At 34.9% G+C, this 17596-nt stretch overlaps 3 protein-coding genes across 4 annotated transcripts; 1 reads left to right on the forward strand and 2 right to left on the reverse strand.

Annotated features, from left to right (window-relative positions):
• Positions 1-4: 4 nt before the first annotated feature.
• Positions 5-3593, reverse strand: LOC118754449 (RNA polymerase II subunit A C-terminal domain phosphatase-like; the record flags this gene model as incomplete). Its single annotated transcript, XM_036489326.1, has 7 exons — positions 2938-3593; positions 2638-2731; positions 1653-2089; positions 1406-1587; positions 660-1316; positions 189-593; positions 5-136 (listed from the first exon to the last, which is right to left on the reverse strand). Coding segments are annotated over exons 1-7 (2230 nt in total), but the record flags the coding sequence as incomplete, so codon positions are not given.
• Positions 3594-5772: 2179 nt separating this feature from the next.
• LOC118754448 (peptidylprolyl isomerase domain and WD repeat-containing protein 1-like) lies at positions 5773-12892 on the forward strand. 2 transcript variants are annotated; one of them, XM_036489324.1, is made up of 11 exons: positions 5773-6252; positions 6328-6511; positions 6576-6808; positions 7809-8022; positions 9327-9519; positions 9596-9705; positions 9771-9889; positions 10018-10023; positions 10096-10216; positions 10932-11151; positions 11992-12892. In XM_036489324.1, exons 1-11 carry the CDS (start codon positions 5895-5897, stop codon positions 12136-12138), a joined length of 1905 nt encoding a protein of 634 aa, XP_036345217.1. In that variant the 5' UTR covers positions 5773-5894; the 3' UTR covers positions 12139-12892. The 2 variants fall into 2 exon arrangements, with proteins under 2 accessions (XP_036345217.1, XP_036345218.1); XM_036489325.1 differs by lacking the exon at positions 10018-10023 and having other exon boundaries at positions 11992-12138.
• Positions 12892-17364, reverse strand: LOC118754447 (calcium permeable stress-gated cation channel 1-like). Its single transcript, XM_036489323.1, has 2 exons — positions 16347-17364; positions 12892-15407 (listed from the first exon to the last, which is right to left on the reverse strand). Exons 1-2 carry the CDS (start codon positions 17283-17285, stop codon positions 14022-14024), a joined length of 2325 nt encoding a protein of 774 aa, XP_036345216.1. The 5' UTR covers positions 17286-17364; the 3' UTR covers positions 12892-14021.
• Between the last annotated feature and the right edge of the window lie 232 nt (positions 17365-17596).

Consider the following 17596-nt stretch of genomic DNA (forward strand, 5'->3'; position numbering starts at 1 on the left):
GAACTCTTATCAGCGTCCTCATTTGTTCCGGGACCCATAATAATATCCGATGCACGCGTGAAAAATTCTCGTGTTCGATCCTGTTCCTTTTCCTCACGCCTTCGTTTACGCAATGTCTTGTCTACAGGGGGATTCTCTAAAAAATTCCGACATGGTAAAAGCCCAATTATACATATTTATATTTTTACCAATATTAATATGCTCATCTTCGCTGGATGAATCTGACTCGAAAAACTGATCAAACTCTTTGTTCATATCGGCTAAATCAGCATTTGAAAACGATAAAAGTGGATTGATTGTGTCTATGAATTTTTCAGGCGCTTTAGCTTGCTGTTGTTGCGCGCTACTCGACGGCGATATTTCTGACTTGTCACTGTAGTTAACGACATGTTCAGGACTATGGCAATGTGCTGGTGGTTTTCGTTGTCTGCTTTTTGTTTTACGATCCAGGGGAAAGAGCCGCTCATCTACATGCTCCCAGCGCTCAGCACATGTCCACAACCAGTTTGCATTGACGACCTTAATATTCGGATTCTTTTTGGCAGCATTTACCTTGAACGTACCAGAATTTACAGCAACAAGATGTGTCGTTTCTAAATTCAAAGTAATACCTTTAGAAACTATGCATAAAGTTTGTGTTAAGGAATTTTAAAGATTACCTGGTCCAATACTTTGTGACACATTTGCCCCCAAACTTTTTGCAATGAAGTAAGCACGGGACTGCTCTAGTTGCATATTAGTAGGTACTAGACCCGAAAAAATTAAAGTCTTCCCGCGAAGTACTTCAGAACGAATTTTGGGAACAATAATCTTCAAGTCAGGTATCTCCTGCGTTTCGTCATAAATAGCATAAAATCGCATATGAATGTTTTTAAGAATTTCCTCCAAATACATAAGATAATCGTCTGGATCTTCGATTTCAATTTGCTGATGGGGGTCAGCAGGAAGTTTTATTTTGGGTGTTGTCTCGGCTTCAGTTTCCATTGATGTCAGTTTATTACCAAGTTTGTCTTCATAATTTTCGTCAGATATAGAAACAGTTGCCTTGTTGGCATCAGGGATGTCAATAACATTATCTTTCGCCAATACATCTAACTCTACATCAACTGGTTCAACGTTCGATGTCTCAATGACTTCTGTATTAGTTTTAATGTCGTTTTTAACGACATCAACAATGATATCATCCTTTTTACTTTCTGTATCAGTCTCCGAACGCTCAGATATGCCATCGGAGGACTCTGATTCGGCAACCTTTTCCTTACTCTCTACATCTATTGCATCCATCTTGCTCGTATCGGTTGTAAGGTTTTTTAAATCTAATAAAAATCATAATACATTATGAATAGATATGTATATATGTATGTGTGTGTATGTATTTTTATGCAGGTGAATTATCGATGCATACCTTTGAAGTCAAGACCTTCTCCATCTAATTCATGCTTTGATAAACCAGGTGGCGCATTTATGTCGCCTGTATGTTGAAAAAAATGATAAGGCTTGACTTGAATCAAATTGGATGCCATGTTCCATACATCTTCGCGATCGTCGATTATGCAAACCATAGAATCTCCATTAGGAAAGAGAGCTCTAGAATTAAAAGGAACATACTTTAAATATATTCATAGATCATTATTTAACAATACAAAACTTACTTCAAATTATCAGTTTTACTTGTTGCATTAAAGCATTCATCGCGAGATAGAATACGATGTGAAAAATACTTTCCCTCAGGATCAAGTAATTGTGCAATCATGTGTGCGTAGTTTCGTGCTCCAAAAGTGCAGATATGTAGTTCATAAAATTTTGACATACGATCAAGGAAAATCGGTGTGCCTGGACGCAGACGTGTGTGATACCACGGTGAGTGTGGACCATAAAGTTGAAAGTGGTAAATGCCTTTAATATTATTCGGTACGTTATCATTTGTTGTGTGTATAACCGTTTGATCTAAGTCGACTAGGAGTACGAGCTTGCGATCTTCAAGCAAACGACGCGTGTCATCGTGGCCTAGTTTTTGTGCAAGTTTTTGTGTTACTTTAAGATCGGGGATGGAGTGCACCATTGGTACAGATGCCTCGGATGTATTTCCCTGCATCGAACAGAAATGAAAATAGCATTACTATTAGGATACAAATATCTTTACTAAATTTTCGTAAGTGCTGAGCATATGAAATCAATACATTTTCTGTACAAGTATGTAATATGCAACCAGCTAATAAATTTTAAGATACTGTGAATTACACATTCATAACTCCTTCGTTCCTTCAGTAATTGCATAATCAAAAAATGGAAAAATTATACCCTAAGATACATACATTTAAGAAAGCATAAACTCAAATTGTATATACGCATATACATACATTTTCCTTTATATAACATACATAAATTCAACCCTTAAGTTACTTTTCCTAACGCGAACTGCTATGGCAATCCTGTTTACTTATCATTCAGCGCGGCACCACAAAACACCCGCGCATAAAACTTTGTTTTGTTTATCAGCCGCCTATTTCTTTTGATTTCTACTTTCTTCGTTACATTCTCGTACTTCAAAGTAATCCATCTTAAACGCAAAATCTTTTCCATACTTCGATCTCAAACCCCCCAATCGATTCATACAGAAATTACTCGTATACTCACATTTTCGTTTTGGCGCAAATCCGCACCGCAATCAGCACACATATCTTTTATCACTGTAGTGTGGGCACACTCGGCCAGCTCCAAAATCGTCGCTCTGCAGAAGAAATGCAAAATAAAGAAGCATTTTAAAGTAAAACCGTGTGTCTAAACCTTGCAGTTTTAATGATTAAATTTGAGACAGTAAAATGTGCATATCGAGTGTCGACACGCACTCGGTTCATTCCTTGAAATAAGGTTTGTATTTGGAAAAGGTTTATTACTAGAGAACGACTAAATACACATTGCAGTGCTCATACTTACCCCTGCGGTACCAACTGTCCCTCCTTGTACAAACGCTTTTTTACCACGCCTACACGATTCGCTTTTAATTTGAGCAAAGTTTTATCAACTGAAACTACCGACGTAGCTAAAGTTTTTGTAGACGACGCTTCCGAGCTATTGTCGCTACTTGTGATTTCGTATAATAAAATCACTTGGGAAGAAGTTATGGGGAAACCTTCACGAACGCGCCATTTATTGATTCGAATAGGGTGCTCCGCTGGTGCGGTTATTGTAATGCTGCCGGCACTGCCGCTGCCACTTTCGCCACTTGATTCATTGTTACCGTCCGCCATTGCACTCATTTCCTTTCCTACTGAGATTATTTTCACTTTAATTTTTCACAACACACCGCCAATTTGCTTTTTCTCACAAATTTCTGTGATTCTTGGCGTTTTTTTCACTTTCGTTTTTCGCGTCTGCTACTATCCCTTTCCACTATTTTAATCTTTATTAGCGTCCTGCCCGCTTTCTCAAATTCGTTGTTTTGATTTCTTGCCCATTTTGTTTTCTCCTGCTGTGATGCATTTTTACGGTATGTTCAGTGGGTTATAAAATTTGTACACAGGAATGGGTGTATGATTGCGATCATTCTTGAGAAATCTACGATCAATCCGATTATATTATTATTCATCATGATTATTCATGAACCAGTTGGAACAGATCTGACCGGTTGAGAAGGAGCTATTTGCAATGGCATTTGAGAAAAGCGTGTGACGTACGTAATTTTGAAGTTTGCTATTTATGTTTTGTTTTTCATATCTCTTTTTTAAGTGTACTTTGGCGGGGGTTTATTTCAGTGAATTTTAAGCGATTTTCAATTAAATTTTTATTCAAATGTAGGTGAAATGATGTGCGTGGTAATTGGTTGCAAGAACACGTACAAAAATTATTATTTTTATGATTAACGCAAACATGCGCTCAACATTTTCTTAATTGTTTTCTTTATCCTTCGTCTTCATATTCTTTATTTACTTTTGGTTCATTTCCAAGAAAATAAAATGGCGCCGAAATTACAAATATCAGCCAAAAAATTACTTTTTTCTTTTGCTTCATCTTGTCAGATCTTGTGTAGTTGGATCATGATTATTATTGGGTAGTTAATATTATTACTTTCCCACGGCACCGTGAATTTTAATTCGTTTTGACAGTTCTCTGTCTGTGTGTTTGGTTTTTTTTCTTCGCTACAAAATTTATGCAAAATGTAAGTTATTGCTAAAAATATTTAAATTTCTGTATGAAATTGGTGATGTAACTTTAGTACTCAAACAAATTGCCAGTTTTGATTTGTGAACTGGTTTCGATAAATAATTTAAATGATAATTGGGCATTGACAAATTACACTTTTTAAATTTTATTAATCTTCATTAGATACCCAAATCTTCATAAGAAATGTAACATAAAAATAATCACTAAAAAATCGCGTTCAGCAATCAACCCGTTTACATAGCAAAGGCTGTCAAATTTGGTGTGCTTGTTTCTCCACAAGTCAAAATGTAGGTCAGTTTCTTCTTTTTGCACAGTGATCACCTCTTACTGATAAAACAAAAAATTTAAACATATTTTATTTCAACATCTTATTAAAAATGTGTAAAAAGCCTCTTTTCCTTCCTATCCTCCGGTTTTGTTTACTTTCACATATGACGTATCTTCTCCTCTTCGCAAAAATAATCGATAAAACCAGGTTGGTCACCGAAATTTGATCGGTTTAATCTGAGATTATTTCAAAATTATAGATTAGCTAGGGACGAATTTTGTATGGCTAATTTGTTTCTTAAACTATGTTCACATATCAATATTATCTCAATCAAAGCTAGTTTTTTAATCACCCCGTTTACACAGGCAAATCTCAGATTATTAGCCGTCAAATTTGTTGTGCTTGTTATTCCCACATCTCAAGGAAAATTTATGTTTCTTCTCTGTGCCACCGTGATCACGTTTTTCTGCTATAATAAGCAATATAAATATATTTTAACTTAACATTTTATTAAAAATACCTTTACAAACCTCTTTTACTTGCTAGCGTACATTTTTGTTTACTTTTACATTCGGCATTTCTCCTCTCTTTCGCAAAAACAATCGATAAAACTAGGATGGACACCGAAAAGTTATCGGTTAAATCTGAGATTATTTTATAATTACAGATTAACAAGGGACGAATTTTATACGGCTAATCTCTTGTTATAATTACAGATTAGGGAGTTAAGCTCGAAAACAAGGATAATCCTTGTAAATGTAACATCTTTTAACAATTCCTAATACCTTTTTCCCACGCCATCTTGTATTACTTTGTTCGTTCCCCAGTTACGATCGCGAACAACACCATTCCCACGAGTACAATCTTAATTCGATTTGACACTTCTTTGGCTCTGTGTTCTGTTTTTGTTTTTTTTTTTGCTGCAAAATTGATGCAAAATGTAGGCTCCTCCAAAAATTTTTGTATGGCGAATACGAAAAAAGTTGTTTTCTAGCTGCCGAAATCTCGACGCCATCTTTGCTGTAAGAAGTAAACAACGAAGAGAACGGAGAAAACCGCGAAATTGTTGAACGCATGAAAAATCATTTTTATTATGCAAATTCTTCTAAAAATCATGCCGTTGTGTTAAATTATTCTTTATCTTATGTGTACACACGTTGTCACAAGCGAAAATGAAGAAAATTGCAGTAAAAAGCCACCACCAAATTGTAAACAACGAAGAAATGTAAACAAACGGCTAATGTCAAAGTCGTTAAACTTTTTTCCTAAATGCGTTTCTAACGGGCTACTCTCCTGCCCGCGTGATCTTGTCTTTTTGGTTCATGATGTCGACATGGGTATATTCCACACAGCTGTTTGGGTTTGCTTTTTTGTGTTTTGATTACGATATATATGACCTGTGCGAATATATACACATTTTGTCTAATTTAAACATATAAATAAAAAAAACCTTTCTATAAACATGGAGGAAACAGGTGCGAAGAAACGAAGTAATTCAGAAGAAGTTGGAGATCAAGTCCAAAAGGATGCTATAGAAGCTGATGACGATGATGATGGCTGGATTGGTCCTATGCCAGGAGAACAGTCGGCCGCATCAAAGCCGAAAAAGCGGAAGGTATTACCTTACGAAAAGGTGTATTTAGAAAACCTCCCGAATGCAGAAAGCTATGAAAAAAGCTACATGCATCGCGATATAATAACACATGTGGTGAGCACCAAGACAGAATTCATTGCCACAGCAAGCTTCGATGGACATATAAAATTTTGGAAAAAAATGGAGGAAGGCATTGAATTTGTAAAGCATTTTCGAAGTCATTTAAGTTCGTATCAACATGACTGAGTTGGTTTTAAACTAAACTTTATTATACATACATACGTATTATGGTTCTTTCCAGTGCCGATCAACTCTTTAACCACCAATACGAGTGGTACACTCCTCTGTTCAGCCTCTGCAGACAAATGTGCTAAAATATTTGACGTTGTCAACTTTGATATGATAAACATTATCAAACTGGGCTTTACACCATTATGTACTGAGTGGATACATTCTCCCGGCGATGCCGTGCATAGTATAGCAGTGTATGTAAAAACATTTCGTATTGTTGCTATCTTACTTCTATCATTCACATTCATACATTTTCAGCGCTGACAAAGATAGTAGCAAAATTTTTATTTATGATGGGCAAGGCAATGGCAACGTACTCCACATCCTAGATAAACTGCATTCCGCGCCAGTAGTAGCAATGTGCTACAATTTGTCGTTTGAAACAGTTATTTCAGTAGATAAAAATGGAATACTTGAGTACTGGCAAAACTCTAAGCATGACTTCAAATTCCCACAAAAAATCGTAACGTTCGAATCTAAGTTGGATACAGGTTAGCATATACATATCGTCGCTTAAAGTACAAAACCGCGTATCAACAAAATGCAAAACCACGTATCAAGATAATGGAAGACCGCGTATGTGAGGTTGCATAAATTATTTTCTAGAGACTAAAAACACTCATATTTCAAAAAGGTTCTCTTTTTTTATAAAGCAATCGCATTTCTGACTAGTATATTTCAGGACGAATGGGTAAGGATTGAGCCAAGAGCTTGTGTGGGCAAGTCCAATATTTGGCAGCAAATGTCAATTACGCGGTTTTGTACCTTAAACAATGATATGTGTGCCATACTATGTTTTTTATTATCTTTAGAGAAATTCTAGCCTGCAGTTTTATAGCCCACGCATTTTCTTCCATACAAATTATGTTCGAGAAATTTCCGCAAAAAATCAAATGCGAATTCCTAGATACTTGAAACTTGCACTTTATTTACTTATTTTTTACAGTCTGTTAGACTTATAACAAAGATTTATCAATCTTAGAATGAGATTAAGATTAAAAATTAAATATTAATATATGGTATGGTCTACGGAAATTTTTAACAATTATTTTATATTAATATAAAAGCATGCCACATTGGCAGGAGGTTAGCTAGATGGTTATAAATGCCGAGCTTCCAACCCGCGCAATACTTTTTTGGATTGCTCCGTATCTGGATATCTACTGGGTGGTAGAAAAGGCCGAGTTTCCGATCCGCCCAGTCGAGCTTTCGTAGCGGTTAGAAATGCCCACTTTCCAATCTGCTCATTTATTAAGCAATAAACAGAATTTTTCTGAAGGTTTTTAATAAAAAGTTTGATGTTGTAAAATTTTGTTGTTGTTGTAGCAGCATACAAATTCCCCAAAGACTTTTTGGGGAGTGTTGCTGGAGTGACAGTCCTTGGCCAGATAAAATTTTGTCGAATATTTCCACAATTAAAACTGGTTAAAATAATTTAATACCTATTACTTCTCACGTGACTGTATATGTCAATATGAATATTTCGCTTAGGTCTCTTCGAATTTGTGAAAAATAAAGCGCTTGTCACTGGTCTTGCCGCATCGCCGGATGGTCGCAGGTTCGCAACTATTTCAAATGACCGGAAAGTCAGAGTCTTCCAGTTTATCACAGGAAAGTTGATACGCGTTTTTGATGAAGCTCTGACAACATACACACAAATGCAGCAGACCCCACATGCTTTGCCAAACATGGAATTCGGGCGCAGGTAAGGCAATAAGGTTGATGCTGTAGCAGCACGTTGTCTCCAAAAGTTTTGATAAGATTTATTATATATTGTTGCAATATCTACTTAATTTGCAGTGATTAACCCCAGGCGGGTTACCTGTGTAATTTTGTAATTTTTTTTCTAAAAGTTGATCATCTTTTGATTTGAAACCCCACAAAAAAGGATAAGATTAATTTTAGTTTAAAACTGCAATAGAATTCTGACAATCGCTACGCTTAATTTCCGTCGCCGAAATTCTATAAATAAAAAGTATACAACATGCAAATGTAAGAGATGCAATGTGTACTCAGCAAAATCTGGCAGTATGAGTGTGTAACTAGATGTTGCGTGTTGTTAGGCGCGCCGGCTATTCTTTTGGAGAGTTTTTGCGATCAAAATTAGCTATAGCGAATGTTGGAATCCGGCTGCTGAATAAAAAACTTAAAGAGGTAGCCAAACTAAAAAGCAAAAAATAATTATTAATCAATACACTGTCCATGAGCTATAGACAATACACAAAATAAATTTACTTAAATTTTGAATAAACCAATTAGAAAAAAAAAATATTTTATAGCCAAAGAGCATGGGATGCCTTTTTCTGTACTATTTTATTTAACACCAATTCTATAATGTCAACACTTCTGTTACATACTTTCTCTCACCCTTTCTACTGACATCCTTGGTACAGCTGTACCACTAGGTCTTTGAATTGTATTTTAAACTAAAATCATAGTCCATTTTTGCGTTTTTCCCACAAATGAAATTTTTAAATACTTCGTTATCCCTGCAAACCATTTTTTCAGAGTATTCTGAATTGTAGAGAAATTTTAAGGAATTCGTAAAGATCTCGTCCGATTTTTGCCGAATATTCTAAAATGAAATAAACTGTGCACATTCGATTCTTTTACGAACTTTCGGAAGAAAATCGGTAAAGAAATGAAAATAATGCTGCTGTGTGAAGTATTTCTTGCAGAAGTTTTTCAAAATTTTCTTTATTTTTCGTACAGAAATTTCTCTACGAGTTCGTGTCGTAAAGAAATCGTTACAGAAATGAGATACTCCTAAATATTTCGTTAAGATTTCGGGAACTTTGGTTGCAGGGATATTATTAAAAGTGCGATGTGTGCAATTTTTTAACTTAATCAAACATTTTAAAACGTTGATGAAAATATATTTGAGAGCTTCCATTGCATAGATACTTACCTATGTACATACATATAGCCCTTAGATGACGAATGACGATTACATCTCTATAACTGTTAGTATTCTTATAAAACTTTAATAATGAAATCTAATCAAATTAGAATGGCTGTGGAACGTGATTTGGATAAGTCTGAATACAATACAAGCAACAATATACTATTCGATGCCAGCGGACATTTCATGATGTATCCAACCATGTTAGGTATTAAAGTTATTAACGTTGAGACCAATAGATGTGTGTCAATACTGGGCAAAACTGATAATATACGCCCACTGCATATAGCCTTATTCCAGGTAATTTAAAATCAGAATTTTTACTTTTGATCGCACAATACATACTATGAATGTACATATTTACAACTACTTCTAGGGTAAAGCAAAAAAATCTAAGGCAGCTATTACACTAGAACAAGAAGCTAGCGACAATCCTACACTGCAATCCTTAGCTAATGATCCCACGGTGTTTTGTGCCGCTTACAAGTATATGTGCTGTGAAATATTTCGTATTCAAAAAAATGTTTTGATAATACCTTTCCATACTCTAGAAAACCACGTTTTTATCTATATAGTCGACGGTTACCATCTGATTTACAAGATGTGGATAGAGACGTATTCAATGAAAAACCTTCAAAGGAAGATATAATCGCTGTTCCAGAAGGCCAAGGTAAACTGTTGATATTTACAAATATGCTTGAGAGTTTAGATAGAACCTATGCACGTATATCTTGAAAACAAATCTTAAGTCACATGTTTTAAAAATTTCATGCTACAATACTGATGTGTTGTGAACAGATGAAGGTTAACTTGCATTATTTTTCTATAATTAATTGAGTACAAAAGTAATATTTTTTTTTTTTTGAATATAAATAGGAACACAACGTGTCTATGAAAATGCTGTTTTACATACGACAATGGGCGATATACACATGAAACTTTTCTTCAAGGAATGTCCAAAGACAGTAGAGAACTTCTGTGTTCATTCTAAAAATGGGTACATAAATACTAGAGCTGGAAGCTCTATCAGAATTTTTAGACTATCTAGATAATCCGAATATTCGAATATCTGAAAAGTATTCTAATATCTGGATATCCGAATAGTCTATTGATATCCGGATATCCGAAAGGTGTAAAGATATCCAGATATTCGATTCTAAAAATTAAATAAGAATTGTTTGTGTAATCCATTATTTATTTTGCAACTCGATGGACTCAGTAATTTTGATAACAATTTTACAAATGCGTTCAAATACTCAGGGCCCGAATCGTAACATCCGAAAGAAAATTACGTGATACGTCAAGCAGTATAAGCTGAATGGTACAAAAAGTACGTTCACGTATGTCTTAATCCGAAAAATGTGTTTTTGCGTGACGAGTAGTACGATGTCGTATGTGACGATTCGAACCCAGGGCTATCGTTGAATCCATCGTACTCCGATTTTTCGTGAAATCTACGAAAATGCTATCACTGAATCCGAATAGCTACGAACGCAGCATATACGTTGAATGCATCTGTTCGTAGCAATTCGGATTCGGTGATCGCCTTTTCGAAGATTTTACGAAAGTCGGACTACGATGTATTCAGCGGTAGTCCATTCTATTTAGAATATCGAATATCCGGATTTTATCCGTATACACGATTATTCGAATATGCGGATAGCCTAAGCAATAATAAATACATATATACACTTAACAAATCTATTTTTCAGTTATTATAATGGTCACATTTTCCATCGAGTCATAAAAGGTTTTATGATACAAACTGGGGACCCTACTGGTACTGGCACTGGTGGTAAATCGATTTGGGGACATGACTTCAAAGACGAGTTTGTATCTAGTCTAAAACATGATCGTCCTTATACCGTAAGTATGGCCAACGCTGGACCCAACACGAATGGCAGTCAATTTTTCATAACTGTCCTACCGACGGTAAGTTCTTTAATAAAATATGCACATGCATATGTACATTAAGCCGTATCACGGCACATGAAAGAGAAAAAGTTTAGCGTGTATAAGTTTTATTTAAACACTTATGCCGAAAAAAGATTCTGGGTGTAAACATTATTTTAAGGCGCCCGCTAAAAACCTCTTAATCGCGCTTTTGCTATCATTTTCTTATTTGATTTCCGATTTGCAAATTCTTCCGCCGAAAAGGCCTTGCTCAGGACTATAATCAGCCATTAATCAATTTCGGTTTTAAAAACCGGTTTGATTTATACCTTTAATAATTAAAAATAAAAATCTGGGGATAGTATTTCCAAAATGAGTGAAGGTTTAAATCAAAACGAATTTTTAAACCAAGACCTTTTCGCCGATATAAACATCGGATATCAAATAAGAAAGTTATAACAAAAAAAAAAAGAATTTAACGCTTTTTAGCGAGTGTCTAAAAAAAAATTTACACCCAAAATTTTTTCTCGAGTATTCAAATATAACTGACACACGTTAAACCTTTTTCGTGAAACGCCTTAATGTACATATCCCTAGCTTAGAGTGAAATTTTGCCAAGTCCAGTTTTTTTTTAATTTTACAAGAGATAATAAAAACCTTTCAAATTCATTTATTGATAACCTTATCCTTTTTCTGAAGTCGGTTAAAAAATGAATGTTTGTTAAACATTTAGGAAAAAATGTATTTTTAATTGTTCTTAGTTCTTTCATCAAAACATATATTTTTTTTAAAGGGACTTAGCAACTCTTCATTATAAATTAGCGATATGTATTTGAATTCGATTGGATAATTTATTTGATAATTTTCTTCTGCTTTTAGCCATGGTTAGATAACAAGCATACAGTTTTTGGGCGTGTATTTCGCGGCATGGAAGTGGTACAAAACATTTGCAACGCAAAAGCAAATCCTAAAACTGACAAACCATATGATGACATTAAAATTATATCGATACGACTAAGTAATTAAGAAATACAAAAAAATGTGTATGTCCTACGAGGGCGGGGAAACCCTTTGTAACTCCTTAACAATCAAACAGGGAGCACACACAGAAATATCATCCAACAAACCTCCCAACGAGTAATAAGAGAATAAGTACTCCCATAAATCCTAAATTTTGTTTTTTTTTTTCGGTTTTAGCAATTTTAAAATATCTTCCAAAAGAACGCCAAAAGAGGTCAGTCGCATGAACAATCGATTTTGTTCAGCTAATCTATTTTAATCTTCAGTCATTAAGTACATTAAAACACACATAATAATAAATAAATATGTAGTTGGCGTAGTGCATACCGATAGATCTTGTTCAAATATTCGCGGCATGCCTGTTTCCTTTTAAAACTTATTTTCCGTAAGATTTTTGTTTCATACTGTTCTTCTCTTATGATAACTTATTCCAAAGGCAGACAACTTCCTTTAAATTACAGTACTTTTGGCTCTAAAATCATTTAAAAAGAACACTCCTTGATTACTCTGAGTCATCGCTTTTTGCTCTTAAGCGATTAATACAGGAGTACAAAACCGAAAAGTCTCTCTTATTGCTCCGAAACCAAGCCAAAGGGATTTCTCATTTAGGGAGATCGCCCTTAAAGCTTGGTGGTGTTCTAAATATATATATATAATAAAATTTAAGGTTTCAGCTGCTAAAACAATATTTTTGTTAATCCACAATTTACTTACCATCTAAAATCCAATCGAAATAAAAACGGAATAATGATTAGTGCTACTCGTATAGAACATTATTTTAGTGTAATATTATGTATAAACTTAGATGCGCACTCTTTTTTTATAAGTACACATGCATAAATACTTACTATTTACAATATACTTATGCTATTCATAACAGTTTTGTGTCTTCAAAGGATAAATAAAACAATATGGTTTGTTAACATTACTGTGAGTATAATATCGTAATAGCTGCGTTAATACAAAATTTATAGTAGCGCCTAATTGAGGGACACGATCCCAGAGAATATAATTTATAATGTCAAACGAAGTGATGTTTTTATTTATAAATTTGTTTAATATATCACATTTATTCTTATCAAACACAATATTGAAACGTACTTTTGGTCGCTAATTATATGCATCTTCAATATGCACATACATACATATGTACATAAAATTTAAACTGATATCTTAAAAAATCGGAGCAAATAAAAAATAAAATAAGAGAAAAACCACGATTGAGCCTTAAATTTTATGATATCCAGTACGTATGTACTGATGTATGATACATTTTATAGAATTGTAGGCCGACAAGGACTATGTATTACTTTAGAGTTGTCTTAACAAGCTTTTTGAATGCAACTAAATGAAATCTGGACTGTTTGAAAATACTCAGTAATATATGTATAATTAAAGCTTTTGCTGTAGCAAAATCACTACAAAAGCTTGCCTATTTTTGTGGACCCGTTTTCATTGAGGTTATCGAACGATCGGCGTAGCGATCTCGTTGAAGAAGTCTTTTGGCTTTTCGAAATCAAGAAGAAAAAATTACTAAAACTTTTTATTTTAATAATCATTCGGTATTAACAACATTACCTGTGAGTTAATTTCTGGAATCTATGTATGTATTAATAAATATTTTTTATCTATATACATACATACTTGCATTTGTGGAGGTCGTACTGTAAAAACTAATCTTTCTCACTTACTTTCAAACTTATCTCATTTGCTGATGTCAAATTGTAAAATCAAAGCGAACTAAATGCAGTAAATTCCTTAATTGTGATCCTCAATCCGAATGTAAATATTATTAGTTTCGTATATTTTTTAACAAGGCTTTAAAAAATGTTTATTATCGATTTTTATTCGTATCTATCTATGACCCGATTTTTAACAAAATTTCTCCTTCAAGCATCTACGCTATTGACGCTACATTGTGAGCTAATATCAAAATCGGACACACTATCTGAACCATAGCCTGTAATACCGCCGCCATTAGTCGCGCCGTGATTGTGCGTCGCTGCTGAAGCAACAGCTGCGCGCGGTCGTAAGACTTCAGGCACGTACACTGGCGCTGGGCCAGCCATCTCTACAACACTGGGACGGGGTACTGACGCACAACGTTTTATAGGCGACATGAACGTAAACAATGTCAATGTTAGCACGAGCGTAATAAGAAGTATAATGGAACGTGCATTGCCTCTTTCCCGTAGAACTGAGATCATTGCCATTACCAAGAGCAGAATTATAATTGCAGATTTGGTCATTGTGACTGCAGTCGAATGAATTTTTCCTCCATTCCTTGATATCATATTTGAAGGGCCATAAGCAAAATATAGGTTATGACGATCCACAAAATGTTTAAAACAGATATATATCATTGCGAACGGCATTATTAGTGGACAAGAAACACTGTAAACCGTAGAAATAGTGAATACCAATACTGTCCAAGCATAGTGAATACCAAACGGAAATTCGATCAATATCGATTTGCGTATGTATGGCGTTTCAGCTTTCGATTTGGCCGTACACAACATCCAAATATAAACGATGAGCTCCGGAAATCGTAACAATTCCAGTGCCGTACCAATAAAAGCAGCCGTAATAACATAGTTAACATAGAATGAACTGCGGTCCGGCATAAAAACGCAATGCCAGCGTATGGTATCGTTGCTAATTGACCATTCGATTAACTTTTGTGCTGATGTTAGTCCCAATGAAGGCAAAATGAGAATCATCAATAATAAATAGCAAAAACACTTAATCATAATCGAATAATTTTGTAAAGAACGTGTATAATGTGCCAACCATTTATCGGAGAAGGCGACAATCACTGGCATCAGTGCTGCAAGTGTCCACAACAACAATGTTGGCAAAAACTCTGACACTAGTGGCGATATCGTGTATATATTGCCTTTAGCCAAGGCATAAGTATTTAGAAAGTTCAGCACGATTGCCGGTGTTGTGAGGAAGAAAAGGGCTAGAAATAGAATGAAGTTTACGGCTCCCCATTTGAGATACCAATTACTTTTGCTGACATTCAAATGCTCCCAAAACAGGTCATCTGGTGAAGGCGCGAACTCCAAATTCCACTTTCTATAAGTACCAGGTGTAAAGTGACTAACAATGTTTTGGGCCTCGTGTACAGTAGAAACAGTGATAAAGGCAATGCCAAGTGGTTCATTAAGTGCAGCAGCTCGCAAACGTGCGACGTCTCCAGCTAGTTTTTGCTCTTCGCGTTGATAGTAGGCGTATGCATTTTCTTTAGCGCAGGAGCATAAATTCGGTTGAACCTGGAAAACACAAAAAAAAAAACAAATTATAAACTGTAAAACGAAGAAGAAAAATGGCTAAAGTCGTATGCTGACTCTCCTATACTGTCGCATTCACTTTATAACAGAATCGACAATTAGTTTTTGATTCGATAAATTTTTATAAAATGTTGGCTGCCGAAGTAGGGCGATTTTCCACTCATTCGTTGAGATAGTTTAGGATAAATTTGGGTATGCATTTTTGTAGTTTATTGAATTTCGGTAAATAAAGTGCAAGTTTTAAGTAGCTAAGGCTTTGCAAATTTTCACCAAAAATTCAAACTTTTTAATCAGAATCTGTAGAAAAATTTTTGGTATTCAGTTTTGTAGCCCATGTGATTCTAGTATAATGAAGTGCAAGTTTCAAGATGCTAAAAAATCCCGTTGGTTTTTGGCAATTTTTGTTTTACTGCAGCGTCCTCCACATAAAAGAAAATTGTCGAACGTACTTTGTATGGAAAAAACGTGAAACACCTTCAACTAGAAAAATTTTCAAATATCAACGGGATTTTTTACCAACTTGAAACTTGCACTTTATTATACTAGAATTAAATGGGCTACAAAACAGCATATCAAGATTTTGAATAAAAAGTTTGAAATTTTGGTGAAAATTTGTAGACTTTTATAAAAAAATTATTAACATTAAATAAACAAAAGACAAATAGCCGAAACTGGTCAAAATATCGCTTTCCTATTATTTTGTGTACAAATGTATGCATGTACAACTTTGTAAAAACTAATGTTATTCATTTGCGATTTTTTTCAAAACACTGGTTTTTAATGTAAATGTAATGTGAATTCTATTAGTTTCTTAGTGGATAATCGACCGATCTTTGTACAAAGCTGAAATTTATTTAATTATTTTTTGTTACGAAATAAAAAATATATATCGATCGAATATGTGCGAAATAAAGTATTTACCTGTAGTGTATCACGGTCACGATGATGTTCGCAAAACATTCGTGCATCTAATATCTTTTCATATTCGGCATTTCGTGTTGCTAATTTGGATATGTTGTATGCAATTTGTACATCCTCGATATTCACATCCGGAAACAATTCTTGTATATAGTGACGAATAACAGTTTTATTACGATCGCTTGCGGAGATGTTGGATATCATAATAGTACGCGTGGATGCTGTTTTGAAGGCGTTACGACCGGAAGAGCGTCGCATAACCAGCACAATCAGCGGCGCATATATAATCGTGACGATAACGTGTACCCATTGCCAGGGCGATTCGTAAGGCACGTTCTCTATTGTTGTATGTCCAAACGCATTGAGATCGGATCTACCTTCAGTAGGTCCACTGAATAAATTTACCGGTAATATGATAATCAAGGAAACCAAGGTAACTATAGCCATTACTGCCATAAGATGTTGTTGAAATGAAAGATAATGAACGGCATCTGGTCCGGTATGCAACAGTATTTGCTCCTTGCGTAGTTTCCATGTTATTCTAATCCAAGCGAAAATTCCTTGGTCGGAATGAATGGGCGACAACGGGGGTTCAGAAGCATTCGATGTAAGACTACCACGACCTTCCTCGGCACCATTTTGCATACGACTGGTGGTTGCTTGCGGCTGGGGCGTATCAACCATACTTGCACGCGAATAGAACACTTCAGTCCAACGTTTTTTACTGCCATTGCTATTTACAAGCGCCAACCGGCCATAGTCACCGGCCTGATGTCGCAATACGGTAAATAATCCAATCAATAACAGCCATGATATAACGTTCAATACTAATGTTTCCGGAATACCATTGAAGTCCGTGGTAAAAATAGTTGTTTTATTTGGCAATTTATCACACTCATCAGTCCAACCACGTTCAGCAAACATGTCTTGAAATACATCCATATTATTCCAAACTAAATGGATGGAACCGTCGTACGTGTGTTCTCACTCCAATTATGGATTCAACTTTGTCTTTTACCTGTCAAGAACAAAGTAGGTCAATTAGTCTAAGTAGATTCCTAAATTTGTATCACAGTTATTATAGCTCTATTGATTCGCTATTTCTTTTCAATAAAACTTACTCTAAAACAAATTTTACTTTCTCATAGTGATTATGCACATACATACATGCATGCATATGCATTTGAAATGAAATATCGCAAATTTACTAAAATGCTGTCATAACTCAGAAAAAAAAATTCTGAATAAAAAGT

The sequence above is a fragment of the Rhagoletis pomonella genome, unplaced genomic scaffold, assembly GCF_013731165.1.
Source record: "Rhagoletis pomonella isolate Grant_MI unplaced genomic scaffold, Rhpom_1.0 Rhpom_scaffold_03909, whole genome shotgun sequence".
Classification (NCBI taxonomy): Eukaryota; Metazoa; Arthropoda; class Insecta; order Diptera; family Tephritidae; genus Rhagoletis; species Rhagoletis pomonella.